Source organism: Aulonocara sp. 'chitande type north' Nkhata Bay, linkage group LG2 (assembly GCF_057382095.1).
Source record: "Aulonocara sp. 'chitande type north' Nkhata Bay isolate Kocher_YH1m ecotype deep benthic linkage group LG2, A_spYH_male_GT1.1, whole genome shotgun sequence".
Taxonomy (NCBI): domain Eukaryota; kingdom Metazoa; phylum Chordata; class Actinopteri; order Cichliformes; family Cichlidae; genus Aulonocara; species Aulonocara sp. 'chitande type north' Nkhata Bay.
This window is the reverse complement of record NC_141345.1, coordinates 35,472,099-35,488,892: the sequence shown is the minus strand read 5'-3', so window position 1 is coordinate 35,488,892 and position 16,794 is coordinate 35,472,099. Positions and strand designations below refer to the sequence as shown.

Here is a 16,794-nt window from a genome sequence, read left to right as displayed (position 1 = left end):
ATGCACAGAAGCAGCATTGCTGTGTTTGGACTTTTCTTCCTGTTTTCTTTTTGGTTTCAAAGAGCTGGTCTAGTAGCACTTTATGTATTTTTAAAAGAAAAGTGGAACGGCACTATAATAGTAACTACGCTTAGCTTTTACATCAATACAAGGAGCTGTTAGAGCATGTTTGAGGAAGGCACACACAGAGACCTGCTTAGTCATGCTGCAGTTCTTGATCACAGTCTGTGTCTGCAGATATACAACAGTTACAGTTTTTGTGGTTGATTTTCTTTTTTAAAAGACACTTTAAAAAAAATAAGCACATTAACGTAGCTGAAATGATCAGTTCTATTTGTTTTTTATAACTAGTCTGTTTAAGTGCCTTAAGACTCGTCTCGCATTTTATCTAGGGAGAAAGCTCACAGTGATATCTGTTGTGAGTTAACAGATTCAGTGTTTGTTCAAGAGGCAGAGAAATTGGCCATTACAACATTTGTCTGTCAGTGTATCTGATGAATGTGGCTTTGCTTGCTCTTTTCTTTTGACATGCAAAGGGGCATTCACTACAAGCATAAGACATAAAAAGATATAATAGAAAGACACTTATAGCTCAGATTCTAGTGTTTTTTGCTTGTTTATTTGCTTGTTTTCTTTTCTAAGCAGCAAAAAATTTAACACCGTCTCAGCGACAATTCACACCAGTATCAGTGCTCTATCAAACAGACCTACCTTTGTGGTTTTGGCTACATTTTTTATTGTGCTGCTAAGCAAAGAAGAAGATAACTTTACAAACAATGAATTTATTTATAATTAATATTTACAATAGATTTATACCATTAAGGTTAACAGAAGTGAATAATAAGCAAACTGACCAAGGCTAAATTACAAACACAAAACTCCACGCTCTGGCCAGAACAAAAGTAGCACTAAGCTATAAGTTGAAACAAAACTACAATGCCAAGAATTTTTTTTTAATCTTATACTCAAGTAAGACTATGTCATTAAAGAAGAGTATAATTCTACACACTTGCACTGAACTCACTCTGCCTGCTATTAATGATATAAATTCAAACATATATGTCATTTCAGGCTATGAACTATGCAGCTTTTAGTTGCTCCACAACAAAAGTAAAAGAATCAAAGAAAAAAAAGAGAGGAGAGTCACTAGCAGACTGTGGACACTGCAGGTTTTCTGTCAGATTAGCATCATCAATCCTCTGTATAGGCAGAAAAAGGCCAGAGCAGTAGTCCTTTAACAGACGCTTGGGACCCCTGTTTTGTTTTGTTTTTTAAATTAAGGTTATTTTGGAGATAGTTAATGATGATGCAATAAGCTTACTGGTGATTGACTGAACATGTTATTATTAACAGGAACAGAACAAAAAAAAATGAAATACAAAAAAAAAATAAAATTAAAGTCCATTGGCTCTAAGGAAACATCCTCAGTGTTATGGGGGTAAGCATGGGAAACAGATCTAATCCGGTCCAAAATTCATGGGAATCTGCTGCCTCTTCACGGCCTTTATGTTCTTTTTATCTTGTATCACAGTAAAGATGACAGCAGAAAACACTGATGTGTCCTTTTCCTGGAAAAATAAAAAAAAATATTAGAAACATCAAAACCAGAAAAACTAGTAATGCACACACACTAAACACTTTTTTACGCTTTATTCAACATTTGTACACTCTTGGTGTTCCTGGTCAAAAATGATCAAGCATTCAGTTACACCCCCCTTTGTAAGATGAACATACATACGCACTGATCCATATGTATAATGCATGCACATATGAGCACAAACATTGTTTCAGTAGTATCTAACTTTTTCTCATAGGTTGGGTATTTAATGCTCACAGGTCACTGTGTGACAGCATCATGCCAGGTCAATATACCCTGAGGGCGGCTCTTTATTACGTATTTGATTACTAGACAGGTGATTAGGAAAGAGGCCACGACACTGGCAGTAAGGATGGATTAAAGGAGCAAGTGTCAGAAGCTGAAGATGTCATGGAATATAATCCAGAACAAGAAATGACAGATGAGGAGCAATTCAGTGATGAAGAGGAAGGCCATGATGAGGCCATCGCATTTAAGTCAAAGAATGGAAACGTATCAACACCTGAGAATTAAATTGGGCCTTCAGCTGAAAAGGTCATCAGGATGACCGCAGGACCTAAAAATATGCCATATCCTGGATTGGTGATGTCAAATTCTGCTTTGAACAGAGTCCATCAAAACAATAGTGGTAAATTTGACCAACTTGGAAGGGAGACAGATTTACAAAGATAATTGGAGTGTGTCGAGCGCCATCCACTCATCTGTCAGACGCAAGTGCAGTTTGGGGGAAATTTCCTCCATACAAAAATAAAATATTTCCGTTAGAGTTTTGACAGGGAACACAGCAAGTGTTATCTTCTGTGACTGTATAAAAAATTTGAATTGTTTCACAGCAAATGTCCATGGTAACTTTGGCCCAAAGCAGTCTGTAATGTTTCATCTGATTATTGCTTATTGTCAAAGTAATGCACAAATTATGTTTTTTAGAATATGAATTCAAGGCATATTAGCTCAGCTTTTGTGAGTCCTAATGAAAAATTGTTTAACACAAAATAAACACAACATGACCGATGTACCATTATTTACTTTACCTGTTGTCTTTTGAAATCACCAGAGTTTTTCTCCAGGATAGTAGCTTGAATATAGAACATATAAATAATTATTAGAAATGTAACATTCATCCATTTTGTTAACTTCACAGACAGCTATGAACTTTGATTACCTTTGCAATAATCACTGTTGGTTTTCTTGATTGCGTAAGCGAGGAAAGCAACAACAATCAGAACCAAGATGGGACATAGCAGAAAAATAACTGTAGTGGCACTCTGTGACCACACGCTGCACCCAGGAACTAAATTAAAGGTAAAAAAACAACAAAAATAAATTTAAGGACAATATAAATTACAAAATTACCTTTTTTAAATTTTACCTTCTATGAAATCACTATGAACGTGAAACAAAAGGCACTTATTTTTCTGATATTCTAAGAAACAGATAAATGAAACCAGTACCTTGAAGTTTAGTTCCTTTTCCAAACAATATCTTCCCACATGTGGCCACAGCACAATAGTAAGTCCCTTCTTCTGAGGAGCTAATACTTTTATTGAACTGATAAACACAACTCTGCTGAGTCGCAGAGTTACTCCCACATTTATGATGTCTGTTTCCATCAGTGTAGATGATGCTAGGATGAGATGGATTTGATCCTTGTCTAAACCAGAACATACTGAGACCTCCGGAACATGTCTTGTTATCAAAATTAGAGAGGAGTGAACAATGAAGAGTGACTGAGCCTCCTGGAGGGGCTATTTTCTTTTGAACAACAGAATAGGTCGATGTTCTCTGGGTGTTTCCTGTCAAAATAAATATATTAACAAATGTGATTATAAAGAATACTGAAAGAAAAATAGAACAATAGTTTCAACATGTGTTACTTAAAAGATATATTTCACTTAAGGATCACTGGAAACATAAAAAAACCCCAAATCAAATGTATCTTAAAGGTAAATTTAATAATATTTGAAAATATTTAAATTGAAAGTTTAGTGATTTTTTTTTCTAAACATGCTCATTGATAAATTATTATCTTTAGTATTTATGTGATAAAGTTTTAGTTGCTGAAGCAAAATGTTATAGAAGAATCACATTATTACCTTTTACTAACAAATATGTCGCAGTCCATTTGGTATCTTGGAGCCACGCTGTGAATCCACAGTGATAGATTCCCTCGTCCTCTTGTCTTGTCCTCAAAATGGTCAGGTTGGCCAGATTCTTGTCATAATTAACATCCCATTTTGAGTTTTTGAACTCAGGTGCAAAGGCAGGTTCTGCAGAGTCCTTCACTGTCCAAATTCTTTGCAGAGAGTCTCCAGGACTCTGCTTGTACCAGTCGACTCTACGGCTGTACACGGTCTCAGGCAGGTCACACAGCAAAGTTGCAGGTTCACCGAGTTGAACTGTAGTTACTGGAATAAGTGTGTCTAATTTGAAAGAAAACATACAAAACCTAAAACATTAAGTCACAATGATGCAGGAAAGCACCAGGTAAAAGTGAACGATAAAGCCAACGTACTTATATGTTGAAAATAACGTTAATAAAATAATAAAGCACTTACATCCTCGATGAAGAAGAAGCAGTATGACCCACAACGCATTCATGTTGGTATTCTCTCTTTTTAGTGACCTTGTAGAAATTTCAGTCAGTGTAGGGGGTAACATGGACCTTTTACACCACACTGTCAAATGCATCTGATTGGTTATCACAGAATAAATATTCAAGTGCAGTTCCTGTCACATGGGTCTTATCCAGGTCTTTGATGAGCAAATTGCCTTTTTCTTTATCCGGCTTCTCACTTTTTTTAAATATAACATAAGCCTTTTGTAGTTTTTGTTAGAGACAAAATTTTACTTCAACTTTCCCTGCAGTGTCTTAAAAGTTTACAATAGGATGTAGAGGAGCAGTTGTATGAACACACCTGACTTTCACTCAGAAGACTGAGGTTTGAGTCTTATCTGGAATATTTTTGTATTGACTCACTGAGTACTGTGAAGTTTAGACAATAGCTACTTGGTGTTTTTAGAAACCAAACCTACTTAGTGGGACTTGGGTTCCCATCGTGTCACCTTGCTGGTTCTATGACTCAGTGTTTCCAGTTTTCTTATTTTTGCATTTTACTATTGTTTAGTTTCCTCGTTCTTCCTGCTTTAATCATTTGTATTTCTGGTTGTGACTTCTTGTTCATTTAATCTGTTCTCATTTGTGCCTCCCTGTGTAGTCTATCGTGTGTGTTTAGTTCTGTCTCATTCTTCTGTGTTCCATGTTTCTCACTTTGTTTCTCTTGTCTCTCTGCTCCAGGGTCATGCATCCAGTTCTCCATTTAGTCACATCTCCGTGTCTCAGTGTCAAGTCTGTGTCTTTGTGAATGTCTTGGTTTCCTGTTTTACTTTGACAGTCTTGCATCCTTTGTTAATGTTTCCAGTTTTTCTTCCTTCCCGTCTCGTTATGTGTGATTACTCCTTACTCCCAGCTGTGCTCTCCTCCTGTATCTCATTCCCTTGTTATCTCTCGGTGTGTCCCTCTGCCTGTTGTTGCCTTGCTGTGAGTTTCCTCCGTGCTTCTGGTAAATACCTAGTTTTCTGTTGCTGGTTGAGGTTTTTTTTAGTTTTCTAGTTAGAGTTTCATGTCTCTAATTTCTGGTTTAGTTCTCTTGTATTTAGTGTTGAGTTTTGTACAGCAAAATAAAGCTACGTCCTTTAGTTTATCCTTCTGTGTCTCGAGTCCTGCATTTGTGTCCTACATTCTGCCTGTCACACAGCTAAACATGAAACACAGAGCATTTTACAATTTTGGAAAGGCAGTGTTCTTGGCTTTTCATGGCTACCAGGATTTCCATTCTCTGACTTCTGTAAAAGCAAAAACACAGGAATACATTTTTCCATATCATTAGAGGTTGCTTAATGTTACAATATGTTATAAGTTATAATAACATTTTACACAAATAACTTTTTTCACAAATCTTATCTGGGGGAGGAAAATTTGCAGACACAGCTGTTTGGAGACCTAAACACACTTGCATCAACTTCAAAACACTGGGTATTACAACAAGACTTACCGAATATATTGTAAAAATGAATGAGTATAGCCAAGTGTTTACGCAGTTAACGAGCATGCCCAAAGCAGCAGTGTCCATAGTTCAAATCTTAATGAGTTTTGAATTTCTAGATCAGTACCGGTCCGTGGCCCGGGGGTTGGTTCTAATGTGCTGCATACCCATTAATCCACCCCATTCTCCTCTCATGTAAGTGTTCCCTCTGCCACAGTTCAATATTCCATCCCCAACCCACTGAAGTAATTATTCATCTTTTATCTACAGTCCTCTGTATATCCGTGTATCAGTCATTGAGCTGCACTAACTCTGGTTCTTGATATAGAAACCTTCATGTCAAAATGTGTGTGAAGAAAACATGTAGCATCGCAAAATTGTTGCTTAACATTGTTTTCTATGGCGTCAAAATGGCTTCTCTCTTGGTTGTAGTACTAATGCTTCAAAATGGATTACACTGTCTAATAAGCAATGTCAAAATGGATATGCCCATCTTTAGTTTCTGACCTTTCACGTTCTCTCGCTTTTCTCTTTCACAAATTTAACCATTAGAATACACATTTCTATCTCCGATCGGGATTTCTTATTGGACTGGTGACTTCTATCCGACTATCATGCATATCATGATTGTCTGGCATCCTCTTCTGTCAAACCTCTGCTTGTCCTCCTTCAAACCACTCAAAAGTAAGCTCCACCCACTCCACCCTGCTGCTATCATTATGCCACAAATCACCCCAGACACTTCCCTCCGCCCACTCCACCCTGCCTACACTCTGTTCTTCAGCTCTGTTGTGCACTCTATTGCTTTGGAAGATTGACCCTAGGTGTTTGAACTCATCCACCTTCACAACTTATGCCTTGCACTTCTCATTTCTACTATTTCTCTGTCACTGCTCACACATCTGCCGTGACTCTGTTCTCATGCTTGACTTGCACAACCTTCACATACTTGCATATTAAAAACTAAGAGAACTATTAAAATGTTTCCGGGTCCTGACATTACACATTGCCATTTGCTGTCACATCTGCAGTTTGTTTTTTTGTTTTTTACAATTATCATTTTAATTCATTTTAACTGAAACAACCATCAACAATCTGGCACATGAAGTTAACTTTGTGTTAAAGTATATAATCTAGTGTAGCCTTACTGTGTTTCTTTGATGGTAGTTCATTTTTTGTTTTTTCCAATACCATGTAAGTAAAATAATTTAATTGTAAAGTAAATGAACATTATTTTCTGTTAAGACAAATGGTTACATAACACCCCATGTTTTCTAAGCTTTAATATAAAGATGTCTAAGCCTTCAAAGCAATGCAGTTCTTTATAATGTGATGCAACGTAAAAATGTCCACATGTCACCCATTTTGAGTAGTCATATTTCACAGCGATGTCAATTCTGTCTTCCACAGTTGTGAGGAAGAAGTAAAAACCTAAATGTAGAGTCACATTGCAGAGTATTTAAAAAAAGAAATGAGAACTAATATAAATCTAAAGTTAAACAGAGTCCAAAGAGAAACAGACAAAACAAAACAAGGAACCAGGATGAATGGAGAACATGCAGAATAACTCATAGCAGCACATTAGGAATGAACTGACACTTGCACAAAGAGGAACAGAGGGTTACATAATATGTACAAACAGAGGGCTGACTTTAATAATATAAAATAGCTTTTATTAGTCCCATAGTTGGGAAATTCACAGGGCACATAGGCAGGGAACACACATTAAGTAATATTTAACACTATTAATAATTGTGTTAGTAATTAACGAACATTAGACAAAAGAGGGATGTGAAGCCACCAAAGAGCATCACAGCTTCTTCCCAAACCAAAAAACCCCAAAACAAACAAACAAGCAAACACATTTAAACAAAATAGCACACACAAAAACTGGACTTCTACAGAATACAAATGTGTGTGATGTTAGACTTGAGGAACTGCATAGTATTCAGTATGACAAAGAAATTCTTCAGAAGGGATATCAAGCCTCAATGCTGTTAAGTCCTACAGATTCCAGTTTTCCAGAACAACTATAGTACTAATGAGCATACATTATTCAGTACACAAATAGTTAATTTATGGCTAAAACACTGACATCACTGTAGACTGTTTCTCCCTCTGTCACTTTTTCATTCCTACGCTCTACTTTACCATTTTTCCTCCTGTTGAAAGCTGGTACAGTATAAACCATGAGGTCCTCTTCTGTCTGAGGAAATAGATGAAGTTTATGATGAGATGGGAATGTTAATTATAAACACGTAGCTAAAACATTTTAATTTTTTCAGTTTTACCTGCTGACCTTGCTGATCACCATCACTGCCTGTTTGGAAGACAGAGACGTTTAAGATGAAAGATGCTGTAGGCTGATTACAAAACAAACAAACAAACAAATAAATAAATAATGTCTATTACCATTCCAACAATCACAAGAGTTTTTCTTGATGGTATAGATGAGGAAACCTATAACCATCAGACTTGTAACCAAAGCAGCACATAACAAAAAGAGAGCTGTGTTGGCCGTCTGCAAATTCCACATGTCAGGTGCTGTAAAAATATAATCACCCAATAATTGTGATTATTTTGGTAAAATTATCAATTAAAACAAATATATTTTATTGATCACATGGGTATGTTGTGCAGAAGTGTAAAATTTACCTTTAATGTCCAGTTTTGATTCATTTCCAAAAATGATCTGTCCACATATGGCCACAGCACAGTAGTAAGGCCCAGGATCAGAGGAGCTGACGTTCCTTGAGAAGCTGTAGACACATTTACGTTGTGAGGGAGCTTCAGGACTCCCACATTCATCACCACTGTTTCCATGAACATAAATGGAATGGGATTTCTCTGATCCAGCTCTGAACCAGTACACACTGGGATTTTCTGGACACGTTTTCTTCTCATACTTAGAGAGGACTGAACACCGCAGAGTCTCTTGGGCTCCTGAATGAATACGATCAGAAGATCGTATTTGTATGACATCAGGTTCTGGTCCTTTTGAAAAAGATTAACATAAATAAATAAATGAACTTTATTGAGATGCCATTGAATTGAACATTTTAAAATTAGACTCATAAGCACATAGACTTTTTTTTTTTTTACCTTTGATGGTCAGAAATGTTCCCTCCAAAAAGGTCATAGCAAGCTGTCTGACTTTTATGCAGTAGTAAAAACCAGTATCACTTAGTTTAGTTTTACTGATTTGCATAATAAAGGTTCCAGGTTCTTGTTTTACTGTAATATGAGACGTATTGTTAACATCGTCATAATCAAAGGTGAATGTTCCTCCCAAGAATTCAAACTGGTTTCCAGAAACAAGTCTGATCCAAAATAATGTTTCCTGGTGCAAAAGTGTTGACTGGCGAATACACGAAAGTGTCACATTTTGTCCAACATCAACAGTCTTTGTCACAAAATTGTGATCATTTGAGCAACCTGGAAAAACAAACAAACAAAAAAAGTTATGATACTTGTAAACAAATAGTATTACAAACAAGAAAGATAAACTGTTGTCTGCCACGTGCTAAATTACTGTGAGAACATATGCATGGTACTTTAAATATAACTGCAACACGTCTTTGATACATACTTACCCCCCATTCTGGCTGACAGCAGTAAATAAAATAGGACCATCATTTTCTTATTAAAACACATTTACATTGGAGCATATGATGATATGACCAGCTTTAAAATAGACGTGCAATGTGGGAGGGAACAATTTTAGATCAGTCTGATTGGCCTTGCTTTGCTTTCTCATTCACTATATTACCACAGTGGAAATATCAACTATATTTCCTACATAAACACATGAAACAACACCAACAACTAGAACCAATCATGATTAGTGTGAAGCATTTCTTTTGTGTTGTGTAATTCAAACACATTAAACATAAAACATTCTTTTCATTATATGTTTAGAAAGTCTGACGTTTTCAGCTGAAACTAAATAGGTCTGTCTGACTGGGGCAAATACAAATCTACAGTGATGTGAAAGAGAAAGTACACCCCCTTTCAATCGTAATGTGTTTCACTCACTATTCTGAAACATTATTTATCAATAGACCCTGAGATTAACAACTCAGACACACAATTTCATTATTTATGTACAACAAACTGGGTTAAATTTAAGCAGAATAGGATTCAATAGCTGGATCTGAAAACTTTTAAAACCACCATTATGTCTCTGTGGAAGAATGTTGGCACACTTTTCTTTACAATACTGCTTCAGTTGTTTAGTTTGAGGTTTGTACTCTTTGACTATGTAAAGCTCTCTTGATGTCTGAATTTTGATGAGCTATCATAAGATCTTGACTCTTTTCTTTTTCAACCATTCTGTGGAAGATCTGCTGTTGCAGGATCTTTTTGTTGTTACATGATTCAGCTTTGGTCAAGCAGTTAGATGTTTGAGAGATGTGCTTACATCAGACTCTAGATTATTTTGATATACAGGGAGTGCAGAATTATTAGGCAAATGAGTATTTTGTCCACATCATCCTCTTCATGCATGTTGTCTTACTCCAAGCTGTATAGGCTCGAAAGCCTACTACCAATTAAGCATATTAGGTGATGTGCATCTCTGTAATGAGAAGGGGTGTGGTCTAATGACATCAACACCCTATATCAGGTGTGCATAATTATTAGGCAATGTCCTTTCCTTTGGCAAAATGGGTCAAAAGAAGGGCTTGACAGGCTCAGAAAAGTCAAAAATAGTGAGATATCTTGCAGAGGGATGCAGCAGTCTCAAAATTGCAAAGCTTCTGAAGTGTGATCATCGAACAATCAGGCGTTTCATTCAAAATAGTCAACAGGGTCGCAAGAAGCGTGTGGAAAAACCAAGGCGCAAAATAACTGCCCATGAACTGAGAAAAGTCAAGCGTGCAGCTGCCAAGATGCCACTTGCCACCAGTTTGGCCATATTTCAGAGCTGCAACATCACTGGAGTGCCCAAAAGCACAAGGTGTGCAATACTCAGAGACATGGCCAAGGAAAGAAAGGCTGAAAGACGACCACCACTGAACAAGACACACAAGCTGAAACGTCAAGACTGGGCCAAGAAATATCTCAAGACTGGTTTTTCTAAGGTTTTATGGACTGATGAAATGAGAGTGAGTCTTGATGGGCCAGATGGATGGGCCCGTGGCTGGATTGGTAAAGGGCAGAGAGCTCCAGTCCGACTCAGACGCCAGCAAGGTGGAGGTGGAGTACTGGTTTGGGCTGGTATCATCAAAGATGAGCTTGTGGGGCCTTTTCGGGTTGAGGATGGAGTCAAGCTCAACTCCCAGTCCTACTGCCGGTTTCTGGAAGACACCTTCTTCAAGCAGTGGTACAGGAAGAAGTCTGCATCCTTCAAGAAAAACATGATTTTCATGCAGGACAATGCTCACACGCGTCCAAGTACTCCACAGCGTGGCTGGCAAGAAAGGGTATAAAAGAAGAAAAACTAATGACATGGCCTCCTTGTTCACCTGATCTGAACCCCATTGAGAACCTGTGGTCCATCATCAAATGTGAGATTTACAAGGAGGGAAAACAGTACACCTCTCTGAACAGTGTCTGGGAGGCTGTGGTTGCTGCTGCACGCAATGTTGATGGTGAACAGATCAAAACACTGACAGAATCCATGGATGGCAGGCTTTTGAGTGTCCTTGCAAAGAAAGGTGGCTATATTGGTCGCTGATTTGTTTTTGTTTTGTTTTTGAATGTCAGAAATGTATATTTGTGAATGTGGAGATGTTATATTGGTTTCACTGGTAAAAATAAATAATTGAAATGGGTATATATTTGGTTTTGGTTAAGTTGCCTAATAATTATGCACAGTAATAGTCACCTGAACACACAGATATCCCCCTAAAATAGTTAAAACTAAAAACAAACTAAAAACTACTTCCAAAAACATTCAGCTTTGATATTAATGAGTTTTTTTGGGTTCATTGAGAACATGGTTGTTGTTCAATAATAACATTATTCCTCAAAAATACAACTTGCCTAATAATTCTGCACTCCCTGTACAGTGGTGTCCTGGCTACAAAATAAGCCCAAATTATCACCCATGCGTCACTGTGCTTGATAGCTATTATGAGGTGTTAATGCTCATATGTTCTGTTTGTTTATCACCAAACTCATGGCACTGTCTATTATGGCTAAAAATCTCCAGCTTGATCTTCTCTGTTCAAAGAACATTGTTCCCGAAGTTTTGTGTTTGCTGAGATGAACAGTACACAGTACAGCAGTCTGCATGGTATTTGACAAAGAATAACATCAATTATAGAATCATTTATAGGAAACATGTTGTCTTCCCACCATGGTCACAGAACACAATCAGAACATTCTATGTACAGGATAACTGGTACAAATACATCTTAAAACAGAGGATTATATAGACAAAACATAACACTAGCCTAATACTTCTAGATAATACTAACCTTTCTGTTTGGCCATCAGAGAAGGTCAAGGCTATTCAGTCCATTTATAAGACTACTGTAATGAATTCTTAAAACCCCTTTTTTGTAGTTTCTCTGAATATTGCACAGCCTGACCCTGGGTTGAATTTGCCGGGGTGTCCATTCATGAGAAAATTAGAAACTCTCTCAAATACTTGGCAATTAATCTAAATGTGTTCAGGTTTTGAAAGACTTTTCTTTTTCACTAGTGAATAATGGACTCCTATTTTTTTGAGTTGGGGTGGGGGCTTCCCCAAGACCGATGGGCAGCAACAATTGCTTCACTGAGATAATTAATCATCCATTAATTACAGGTGACCAATTTGTTAACAATTCTCAGGGTAAATATGAGTTGGGGTTCTTTGGGTTGTTTTTCTTTGTTTGTTTGTTTGTTTTCTTGTCTTGTTGTGTTAATGTCCTAAACAACAGGAGAAGAGAACAGGAAGCATTCGTGTTTAATATAACCAAAACTCTAAATACAAACTGAGTAAGATATCGTGTCAAAGTCATGCAATATGGTATCCACAGCAGTATACAATGCAAATAAAGTTAGCAGTTGTCTATGGGACGCCGTTTGTAAACTGAAACATGCCGACATTAACAGCAACATTTTTCCACATTTAGCTCTAAATCTTACAAAAACATATTTTTTCAAGTCATTTTTTACAACATTTAGTAAAATATTTGTAACTTTTCATATTTAAAACAGGATTTTAAATGTTAAATCTAAATGCTAAATGTTAAATCTAAATGTTAAATGTTAAATCTAAATGCTAAATGTTAAATGTAAATATTATATTTAAATGTAAATGTTAAATGTAAATATTATATTTAAATGTAAATGTTAAATGTTAAATCTAAATGTTATATATAAATCTAAATGTTAAATGTTAAATCTAAATATTATATATAAATCTAAATGTTAAATGTTAAATCTAAATATTATATATAAATCTAAATGTTAAATGTTAAATCTAAATGTTATATATAAATCTAAATGTTAAATGTTAAATCTAAATGTTATATATAAATCTAAATGTTAAATGTTAAATCTAAATGTTACAGGAAACTAAATATTTAGCTAATATGCAAATTTATTGTACGGGTCAACGGAAATACCAAAATAAAAGCTTCAAGAAAACCTCCCGCGCTAAAGTGTGCCGGTCGTGGTCAGGTTCTGTGTTTGCGCTCCTCTTACGGTCACTTTTGACTGCCATGAGCTGCTTCGACTATTCCCTACCAGCATGTCCAGCGATTTAGCTGAAAACATTGGAAGAGCCGTTTTGTCGGCCATCCAACGATTCAGCGGTAGTGCACCCGCGACCTCACAAACGCCGCAGCACTTGGTAAGTTTATTGTATAGCATTTTGGACGGGTTGATAGCAGTGTTAGCAAAACTAGCAAAGCTAAATTACTTAGCTAGTCCTCAATTATTTCATTTGGTAGGCAGCAGACAGAGATCGAACATCATACAACTCTATTTATTTATTTGGTAGGAAGGTAACAGTCGTTCTTGATGTAAATGTTTCCTTAGGAATCCAGCAATGCACCTGGACCAAGTAGACCTGCCGTCTCCACTGGGATACCATACTGCTCGGTAGGCCTTCTTACACATATCATTTAGCTGACTGATTTTTGTTTTTTCTTTGGTGTAATATGTCACCTTAAATTAAATCCTGTCAAAGTAATGATTCTGATTCTACATACATTTCATCTTCTTAGGGGTCCATTACTAGCAGTGTCACATCACCACCAACAACATTCACAAGTTTTACGTCATATTTTATTACTGTTTTTGCTGTGAAGTGTCTTTTGATTGCTCACTTTCATATTTTAAAACTATTGATAAAAGATTACTCTAGCTAATCTGTCACAGTACAATTGCCTCAAATTACCCATCTTTTGTTATAGAATTGTGCTCATTGAGATTTTCTGTGCCGTGTTCTAGGATGGTTACCAAGGAAGGCTTCAGATTTCCAAAGAGGAATTGGAAAATGTTCTTTCCCTGAAAACATCTTTTACTGAAGCTGCATCTATCCTTTCCATCTCCAGGCCCACTCTGTATAAGTTACTGCAAGACTATAATATCTCAGAGTCAAAATTCAATGTAATCAGTGACCATGAGTTAGATCAGATAGTGTCCCAGATAAAAACTGAACATCCAAATGTTGGAGAAGTGATGCTGATGGGTCATCTGCGTTCCAAAAACATAGTGGTTCAAAGATGGTGCGTAAGAAAGTCACTGCGGAGGGTGGACTCGGCTGGTGTTCTATCCAGGAGAAGAACTGCAGTTGCTCGGCGAGTATATTCTGTGCCTCATCCAAATTTCATATGGCACATAGATGGAAATCACAAACTGATTCGCTGGAAGTTTGTTGTTCATGGTGCAATAGATGGATACAGCAGGATGTTGATGTTTCTTCAGTGCTCCAGCAATAATCGAGCTGAGACTGTGAAAGCCCTCTTTACTGCAGCTGTTGGACAATTTGGCAGACCCCTGCATATCAGGACTGATCACGGAGGAGAGAATGCTCAGATTTGGGAGGACATGCGAGCAAGCAGGGGTGAAAGCTCTGTCTTAATGGGAAGTTCTGTGCACAACCAGAGGATTGAGCGTTTCAACCGAGACTTAAACAACAACTGTAGCCGCATTTATGCACCTATATTTTTTGAATTGGAATCACTTGGTATCCTAGACTTAGAAAATGCAACAGACCTATTTTGCCTTCATTATGTGTTTCTACCACGAATCAACCGCACTTTGAAGGAATTCAAAGCTGGATATAACAATCACTCTGTTTCCACTGAAGGTAATAGAACTCCCATCCAGCTTTTTGCCTGCGGAACTCATGTGTCTCATCGTCACAACCCAGAACTTTCTACAGCAGAGGTCTCCATACCCTCCTTGTCAAACTCTGAAAGTAGGTTTGTCCCATTAAATGACAGCGATTTACAAGAGCTATATACAAGCATTCACCCTTTTGAAGAAGACAACAATAATGGTAAAACATTGTTTCAACGAACACAGCAGTATATTTTTAACAAACTTGTAAATGTGTGACCTCAACCACAGGATACCAGTGATGTTCTAAAGAGTGATGACACTTAGCATTCTTAAATGCTGTACAGCAAATGCAGTTTTTGTACTACTGCAGAAGCCCCTCCCCTCTAGCAGTGATGCCTCCTGCCACATAAGGACTCAGAGTTAATGACTGACAGTGACTCATAGGCTATTCAGAAGGCTACAACCACTTTTAGTTTATGGGTAAAACCAGTTATTCAGATTGCAGTAAAGATCAAATTCACACTGTAATACAGTATAACAGTGAAAATTATCAACACGGAACAGTCAGTCTTTAAATCAATTCACAAGATTATCTACAGTATTGTTTTAATCATTGTAAAGTTGCAATAGTCTTAATAAATGTTGCTGTTAGATGTCTAAGTAATCCTGGCTTGTTCTACAAAGCATGTTTAGTATACTCTGTGCATAAACTGTTTTGAAGTGTCCTTGTTTAAAAAAGAAAAGCTTAATAAAATTATTGTATTACACCAGTGACTTTATTGATTTGTCGTTGAAAATACAGAGTTAGCATTTTTATAAATCTATTGAAGCTTTGAAAATTGTTACATTTCAACATTAAATGCAGTCAGAATTTATTTCAACTATCTTGTATGAAGCAAAGTTACTTGAAACTACAATTAATGTAGTTTCAAGTAACGTGCGCCTGCTGGTCCTGTTCTGTGCCTGCCAGAGGCCCGTGTGCCTGCTGGTTCTGTCCTGTGTGTTCCAGGGGCCCCTGTGCCCACTGGTCCTGAGACTGTTCTCACTGGAGGGCCCGAGGAGCCCGTCCAGCCTTTTGCATCATCAGCTGGGGGGCCCGAGGAGCCCGTCCAGCCTCCTTCCTCGTCAGCTGGGGGGCCCGAGGAGCCCGTCCAGCCTCCTTCCTCGTCAGCTGGAGGGCCCGAGGAGCCCGTCCAGCCTTTTGCATCATCAGCTGGGGGGCCCGAGGAGCCCATCCAGCCTCCTTCCTCGTCAGCTGGGGGGCCCGAGGAGCCCGTTCAGCCTCCTTCCTCGTCAGCTGGGGGGCCCGAGGAGCCCATCCAGCCTCCTTCCTCGTCAGCTGGGGGGCCCGAGGAGCCCATCCAGCCACCAGCTGCTCCACCAGCAGCCTCATCCACGCTTGCAGCAGCAGTTTCATCCATGCCGCCACCTGCTTCAGCGCCTCCGTCTGCATCCTCCACGCCGTCGCCTGGTCCGGATTCAGCCTCCTCAGCGTCGCCTGGTCCAGCGCATGCTTCGGCTTCATCCGCTTCACCTGGTCCAGCCTCCGTGTCTTCATCCTCGCCTGGTCCAGCCTCCGTGTCTTCATCCTCGTCTGGTCCAGCTCCCGCATCACCTGCAGTGGCCTCCTCTTCAGCTTCAGTATCAGCTGCTTTGCCTGGTCCAGCTTCAGCATCCTCATCAGCTGCTTTGCCTGGTCCAGCTTCAGCATCCTCATCAGCTGCTTTGCCTGGTCCAGCTTCAGCATCCTCATCAGCTGCTGCCTCGCCTGGTCCGGCCTCCGCTTCTGCTTCAGCCTCGCCTGGTCCGGCCTCCGCTTCTGCTTCAGCCTCGCCTGGTCCGGCCTCCGCATCCTCATCAGCCTCGCCTGGTCCGGCCTCAGCTTCCTCATCATCCTCATCAGCCTCGTCTGGTCCAGCCTCAGCTTCC

General features: G+C 38.4%; 3 protein-coding genes across 3 annotated transcripts; 1 reads left to right on the top strand and 2 right to left on the bottom strand.

Annotated features, from left to right (window-relative positions):
- Window positions 1-607: 607 nt before the first annotated feature.
- On the bottom strand, window positions 608-4,285 carry LOC147338291 (uncharacterized). Its single transcript, XM_086260600.1, has 6 exons — window positions 4,153-4,285; window positions 3,691-4,017; window positions 3,049-3,390; window positions 2,760-2,888; window positions 2,629-2,672; window positions 608-1,568 (listed from the first exon to the last, which is right to left on the bottom strand). The coding sequence occupies exons 1-6, from the start codon at window positions 4,283-4,285 to the stop codon at window positions 1,458-1,460; spliced, it is 1,086 nt and encodes a 361-aa protein (XP_086116726.1). The 3' UTR covers window positions 608-1,457.
- A 3,426-nt stretch (window positions 4,286-7,711) lies between these two features.
- LOC147338290 (uncharacterized) lies at window positions 7,712-9,294 on the bottom strand. Its single transcript, XM_086309536.1, has 6 exons — window positions 9,234-9,294; window positions 8,743-9,075; window positions 8,296-8,634; window positions 8,053-8,184; window positions 7,932-7,960; window positions 7,712-7,846 (listed from the first exon to the last, which is right to left on the bottom strand). Exons 1-6 carry the CDS (start codon window positions 9,292-9,294, stop codon window positions 7,712-7,714), a joined length of 1,029 nt encoding a protein of 342 aa, XP_086165662.1.
- Window positions 9,295-13,299: 4,005 nt separating this feature from the next.
- LOC147338289 (uncharacterized) lies at window positions 13,300-15,627 on the top strand. The gene is made up of 3 exons (XM_086264408.1): window positions 13,300-13,426; window positions 13,615-13,677; window positions 14,029-15,627. The coding sequence occupies exons 1-3, from the start codon at window positions 13,325-13,327 to the stop codon at window positions 15,139-15,141; spliced, it is 1,278 nt and encodes a 425-aa protein (XP_086120534.1). The 5' UTR covers window positions 13,300-13,324; the 3' UTR covers window positions 15,142-15,627.
- The last annotated feature ends 1,167 nt before the right edge of the window (window positions 15,628-16,794 follow it).

Coding starts and splice junctions, on each gene's coding strand:
- LOC147338289 (XM_086264408.1), top strand. CDS start 13,325: ATGTCCAGCGATTTAGCTGAAAACATTGGAAGAGCCGTTTTGTCGGCC. Junction 13,427..13,614: donor CACAAACGCCGCAGCACTTG/GTAAGTTTATTG, acceptor ATGTTTCCTTAG/GAATCCAGCAATGCACCTGG. Junction 13,678..14,028: donor CTGGGATACCATACTGCTCG/GTAGGCCTTCTT, acceptor GCCGTGTTCTAG/GATGGTTACCAAGGAAGGCT.
- LOC147338291 (XM_086260600.1), bottom strand. CDS start 4,285: ATGCATTTGACAGTGTGGTGTAAAAGGTCCATGTTACCCCCTACACTG. Junction 2,889..3,048: donor AAAAGGAACTAAACTTCAAG/GTACTGGTTTCA, acceptor CCTTTAATTTAG/TTCCTGGGTGCAGCGTGTGG. Junction 1,569..2,628: donor GTGATTTCAAAAGACAACAG/GTAAAGTAAATA, acceptor TTATTTTTCCAG/GAAAAGGACACATCAGTGTT.
- LOC147338290 (XM_086309536.1), bottom strand. CDS start 9,294: ATGTGTTTTAATAAGAAAATGATGGTCCTATTTTATTTACTGCTGTCA. Junction 9,076..9,233: donor GCTGTCAGCCAGAATGGGGG/GTAAGTATGTAT, acceptor TTGTTTTTCCAG/GTTGCTCAAATGATCACAAT. Junction 8,185..8,295: donor ATCAAAACTGGACATTAAAG/GTAAATTTTACA, acceptor ATATTTTTACAG/CACCTGACATGTGGAATTTG.